At 40.4% G+C, this 6,199-nt stretch overlaps 1 protein-coding gene across 1 annotated transcript in view; it reads right to left on the bottom strand.

Moving 5' to 3' along the window:
• Positions 1 to 1,013: 1,013 nt before the first annotated feature.
• The window catches only part of LOC124281931, a 69,347-nt gene continuing 64,161 nt past the window's right edge, over positions 1,014 to 6,199 (bottom strand). The window contains 4 exon segments of the mRNA XM_046717937.1: positions 1,014 to 3,408; positions 3,411 to 3,741; positions 3,743 to 4,232; positions 5,475 to 5,615. Coding sequence (XP_046573893.1) covers positions 2,483 to 3,408; positions 3,411 to 3,741; positions 3,743 to 4,232; positions 5,475 to 5,615 — 1,888 coding nt within the window. The 3' untranslated portion in view covers positions 1,014 to 2,482.

The raw sequence follows: 6,199 nt of genomic DNA, 5'->3' as shown, positions 1-6,199 counted from the left end.
AGCCAACCAGTGTGTCATAACACAAGCCTGTACAGTCCTAGACCAGGCAACCAGTGTGTCATAACACAAGCCTGTACAGTCCTAGACCAGGCATCCAGTGTGTCATAACACAAGCCTGTACAGTCCTACCAGACCAGTGCAACCAATGTGTCATAACACAAGCCTGTACAGTCCTAGACCAGGCAACCCAGTGTGTCATAACACAAGCCTACAGTACAGTCCCTAGACCAGGCAACCAGTGTGTCATAACACAAGCCTGTATGTGTCATAACACAAGCCTGTACAGTCCTAGACCAGGCAACCAGTGTGTCATAACACAAGCCTGTACAGTCCTAGACCAGGCAACCAGTGTGTCATAACACAAACCTGTACAGTCCTAGACCAGGCAACCAGTGTGTCATAACACAAGCCTGTACAGAACCTGGACCAGTCAACCAGTGTGTCATAACACAAGCCTGTACAGTCCTAGACCAGGCAACCAGTGTGTCAACACAACCCTAAACAGCCCTGGACCAGGCCACCAGTGTGTTATAACACAAGCCTGTACAGTCCTAGACCAGGCAACCAGTGTGTCAACACAACCCTAAACAGCCCTGGACACAGGCCACCAGTGTGTTATAACACAAGACTGTACAGAACTGGACCAGGCAACCAGTGTTTCATAACACAAGCCTGTACAGTATAGGAAATATCCATGCCACGTGATCATATGTGAGTGAGTTTAGTATTTCACTGCATTTCGCAATACTCCAGCAATATCACGGCAGTGGAGACCAGTTTGGGGCTTCACACATTGTATCCATGTGGGGAATCGTACCCGGGTCTTCAGTGTGACGAGCGCCGCTTTAACCACTAGGCTACCCCACCGTCCTCTGAACATATGTGATCTCTGGACATAACTGGTCTTCCTTACACGTCTCTGTCTATAGAATATGATATTGTAAAACAGCAATCTGTTTTGATATTTAATAGATTGAGAATCTCAAAAACATGAATAATGACAAAATATAATGTTCAAGAGTTGAAGTAAGCTTTATTGCAGCAAGACTGCTATATAAGATAATCTAAATCAGACAAAATTATGTTCATCCAATTACAGTGTTAATCTGCCTCAGATAATCTGGGACAACCATGTCAGCCTAGCACCAGCTTACACGAAGGAAAAAGAGAAAATGGAAATACCAAAGAGGAACATGTTTTCTATGAATATTGAAAATAAATTTCAGCAGTTCAGAAATATTTGTAAGCCTTGAACATTCTCCTAGCCAGTTATCATTCATTTTCTCATACAATCAAAATCATGATGTTCCTCGCCAATATTTCCATATGAGCACGAGTACTATACAGTGTGGCAACCACACAACACGATGTCCCCCTAACATTCTTTCAAGCATAAGCTTCATAAGTAAAATTAGAAAAAGCTGGTATCAAAAATTAAAATAACACAACAAGTAAATAAAGATTTTAACAATACTGACACTCTTTGTTCGTTCCAATCAAAGCAAACAAGAAAATCAGATATCTTATGTTATGATGGCAATCAGATCAGAAATTGAAGATGGATTTTTTATGTTTATTGAGATAAAATAAAGATGACAATTAAATTGCACCAAAATGTCATGAACGAAAAATGAAAATTCAGATTACAAAGTCATAACTTGCTAAAAAGCCATGAAAATCATGTATACATCATAATAACCCTAAAAATGTTATCACAGGATTAGTGGAAAAGCTAAATATTCTGATACTAATCCATACTATTTGGATTATAATTTGAATTCTTAAAAATCCTTAAAGCAATGTTAAGAATTCCCTGAAAGAAATACTTTTAGATAATTATGCGATATATTTAACTGTACTGTAAGCAAAATGGCATAAACTATATGCTAATGTAAACACATATAGGCTTTTTTATGGAGGGTATCTGGAAATGGAGGGTATATTAATGCAATTTTATTCATTTGAGTGCATAGGCAAAGGAAATACATGTGAAAATTTGTTGAAAGACGTAGCTTCTGAAAGATCTGAAAGATGACAATAACTCTTACACAAATATCATAACAAGTTACTTACCTAGTGATAATCTTAAATAACTAAACGATAAATTTCAAATCTAACATTTTGAAATAATTAGTTGTTTTCTCACATGGAAAATAAAAAAAGCAAGTATATAAATAGTTATATACATTAACCAGAAACAAAATTACATCATGGTCTGCCATTGACAATAATGGAATTATCTCCCCCTACCTGTGCCATGAACCAACGAAATAGAGGCAAGGCTTCACTTAATTTGCTGCCATAGCAACCCAACATAGAGAAATAAATGCATTAAAGATACAGAGTTATCAACAAGCAAAGTCCGACAGTATCACAATGCACTACATTTACAGGAGTAACAATATACAGTGGTTATCTAAGGCAGTATTGCTTAAAAACATTAGCATATATGGGGATAACTATGTTCTATCAAAAGAGGAAACTAAACGTTGTACTCCAGGAGAGTGTTGTAGCTGGAGGAATCACCACCATAGTTGGAGTTCAGGGTGATCTTGGTGCCTGTGCCGTAATATTGAGCTACCTCCACCGTTCCAGCCCATTCATCACCAGCGAGCCTCTCCAGGAGTGTCCACTTCTCTCCGCTGACAATAGCGACCGCTTCAGCATTAGGGATGATGACACGGAAGTTGACGGTCGGGGGAAGCTGGGAAATGTTGACCGACTGTCCGGTAGATGTTGTCGTGGTTGGGATGATGCCAGGCTCGTTCATGAAGCAGCCCTCCTTCCACTGAGCGTACTGTTTCGGGAAGGGGAACACGGCTTGTGTCAGCTTCTGGCAGTTGATCAAGTAGTTGTAGACCCCAGGCAGCTGCTGGGATTTGTCGGTGGCTGGGATGGCATAGAGCTGCAGCTTGTAGAACCCAGTTTTGGGAAGGTTGACGATGAAGGTTACCATCGAGCCCTTGGTGTGGGAGAACACGTACTCGGGGTGATCTTTCTCTGATTCACAGCAGATGAGATTTGCCGTTACACGCAAGACGTTCTCTGACTTGATGGCAATCGTGACTGTGTTGCATTCTAAGTGGATAACAGGGTCGTTGTGGCTTGCTGTGCACAGACCATACTCGGAGAACTTCGGCTGTGCGCCAAGATACCCTGGAGGAAGTTTAGGCAGTGGTGTTGCCTTGACATCTTCGTGGCACTGGATCAGATACTGCGTGATGTGGTACAGCGTCGAGCCCTCAGCTGCAGGGTCATTAGCATAGATCTCAAGGCCATACTCTCCCCTCATTGGTGCAGTGACATTGAAGAAAGCTGTCTTCCCAACAACACGGTTGATAATATAACCCTCAAGCTCAGAATCGTCCATTTGACAATGCTTCAACTTGCCCATAAACTGCATGTTCTTCGAATACGGATTTGGAGTTCAACCTTTCCATCTCTTGTCACCATTGTTGCTCAATTCTGGTATGAGTTGAGACCATATCGGTAGAAGGCTGACCCCTGACCCCAGGTCAGATACGAACATGGTGGGAAGGGGGGTTCAAATGGGGGTTTAGGTGTTTCCTCCTGAACGATCTTGTATTCGCAGACCTGTGCATACACGTTCTCCTTGTTTTCCGGGATGTCCTCTTTGGCGTAGATATACAAGATATACGACCCTTTCTCTGGCAGACGAAGTTTGAATGATGCTATTCCACCTGTTGATTCCTGCATACCGTACCGACTGAGCTTCATCCCGCGCAATGTCTTCTTCCCCATCCTCTGTGGATATCGTGAAGTTGAAGGCGACGGCCATCTTGTGGGCAGAATACCTCAACCTGATGTTGATTTCTCCTCTGCTGTAGATGACTGCTGTTCTGTTTGTGACAAACTCAAGACCATATTTGAAGAACTGGGGTTTCATGTGGGGCATATTCTCAAACTCCTCCAGGTTGAAAGGACGTTCTAACAACTGCCATTTGGCTTCATCAGGAAAGTGAGTGTAGATAAGCTGGACAGGATCAGGCAAGAAGAAATATTCATCAAGTTGGTAATGGAATTCTTCGGATGCTGCCTGCTTGCCGATGATTCTTCTTGCAGCCCAGTGAGCATCAATCAGACACCATGTTCCGTAGATGTACACAGCGTTCCATGAGTGCTGGTTGCTGCCGGGCTCGAACTTCTGTCCGGGACGATAGTTGGCGCCTTTAGCATAACCACTGATGATCTTGGAATGGAGACCAGCATAGCTGAAAAACAGAAAATATTAATCAATATTATGATTATTGTTACATATGATACATAATAATATTATGATTATTATTATAAATGAGATAATCAAATTTCAGACTTCATTACAAGATACATGGTACTATTGGTTTTTCACTCTTTCTCTCTGAACAACACTATTCACTTGCATCATCTGCTGTGAGAACATTCTTCCCCTTTATTTGCTTCACCCATGGATGGGACACAGAATCCCCAAGGGGATTGGGATGCAAGCATGTGTATAGATTTCATACTCCTTACTGTATACAATGGGTAGTGATAGTAGTAGTAGTTCTGGAGAAAAGGTGTGGACAAACATCCAAATTAGAACAAAATCAAAATCAAATTTGCTGAAAAAATATAAATTTAACAAGAAGACAAAGTCATCAATATCCCCCGCAATGGCAAAATACTCTTCATGAATATGTCTACTAGTTATGATTATGTCAAATGTTTTGGCATATATATAGCAAAGTGGAAGGAGAGTATTGAAAGGTTTTTAAGTTCTGCTTCAGAAAGGAGCACTACCACCAAATTCAGTCAAAGTCAAACTTGTTGCCATGGAAACACAAAAACAATTTTATTCAGAATTCAAAAACTACCAAAAGGCACCAGTACACCACCAGATCTATGTATGTGCCAAGTTTGGTGAAGAAATAGAAAATGGTTTTAAAGTTCTGCTCTGGAAAAGTTCACTACCACCAAATTCAGTCAAAGTCAAACTTGTTGCCATGGAAATGCAAAAAATATTTTATTCACAAATCCAAAACTACCAAAAGGCACCAGTACACCACCAGATCTATCTATGTGCCAAGTTTGGTGAAGAAATAGTGAACGGTGTTAAAGTTCTGCTCCAGAAAAGAAGAATGTGCACGGACAAATGCACGCACGGACGTGGTCCAGTTTAATACCCCCACAAAAAAGGGATAAAAAAGACCTAAATATCCAACTGACTGGCAACCCAGCTACATCACGGCGGGGAACACCAGAAATGACACATTGTACCCATGTGGGGATTCGAACCCGGTCTCTTGTGCAAAGTTTCATGGCTACCCCAAGAATCCAAAGGCACCAGTTGACAACCTTTGTGTGTGCAAAGTTTCATGCAAGAATACCTCATAGTTAAGATGTGATTCAGACAGACAATGATTGCAGATGAACACACAGACAATATCAAATGTTACACTTTCCATATACGGGTAATTCGCTATTGAGATACATACTTGCACATAGTGTCGAACACCATAGCATATGTTGTTTTGCCGGTCTTGAGGCCCATCAGCACCTCCTCAGGGCTGCCCTTCTCCACGTTGTCGAAATTCATCTCTTTCAGGTTCTTGGTGGCCAACCAACGGAAAATAACTCTGCAAAACAATCAGGCACATTTACTGTCACAGGCAACTCTATACTTATGTAGTGTTAAAATATATAAATGTTCCCATGACTTGTCCGTAAGAGGTAACAATAATGAATGATATTTTCCATACAATTAATCAAATAGATTTCTTGAGTATGGCCACTTTTTTCGGCAAATTATTACCACACATACTAACAAGAGGAACACTTTGTCAACAAATCTGTACTGAAGTAACATGCGTAGTCATAAAAAGTGTAACTTAACTTAAATTTGCAAATATTGTATTAAATAGGTTAACTTTATTTGATGATACCAGAATAGTTCTTGAAACAGTTATTTCAAATGAATGTTAAGTTTAACTGTCAAACTTTTACCCTTGGCTATCGGTTGACAGTGCCAGTTGGTAAAAATGTGACATTTTCTCACTTCCCTTCTCAGCACCTCATTTCAGGTACAAAAACTTGCCTCATATGCATCTATATATGGAATGCTTAAAAAATGCATACAATAATACTTGGTATAATGTCTCTGAGAGTATATCTAAAACATAATATCACACCTCTTACAAAGTATTAATAAGTAATAACTGCA

This window comes from Haliotis rubra, unplaced genomic scaffold (assembly GCF_003918875.1).
Source record: "Haliotis rubra isolate DU_JTF1 unplaced genomic scaffold, ASM391887v1 Scf290, whole genome shotgun sequence".
In the NCBI taxonomy this organism is placed as follows: domain Eukaryota; kingdom Metazoa; phylum Mollusca; class Gastropoda; order Lepetellida; family Haliotidae; genus Haliotis; species Haliotis rubra.
The sequence above is the reverse complement of the archived record's forward strand: the minus strand, read 5'-3'. Positions and strand labels throughout refer to the sequence as shown.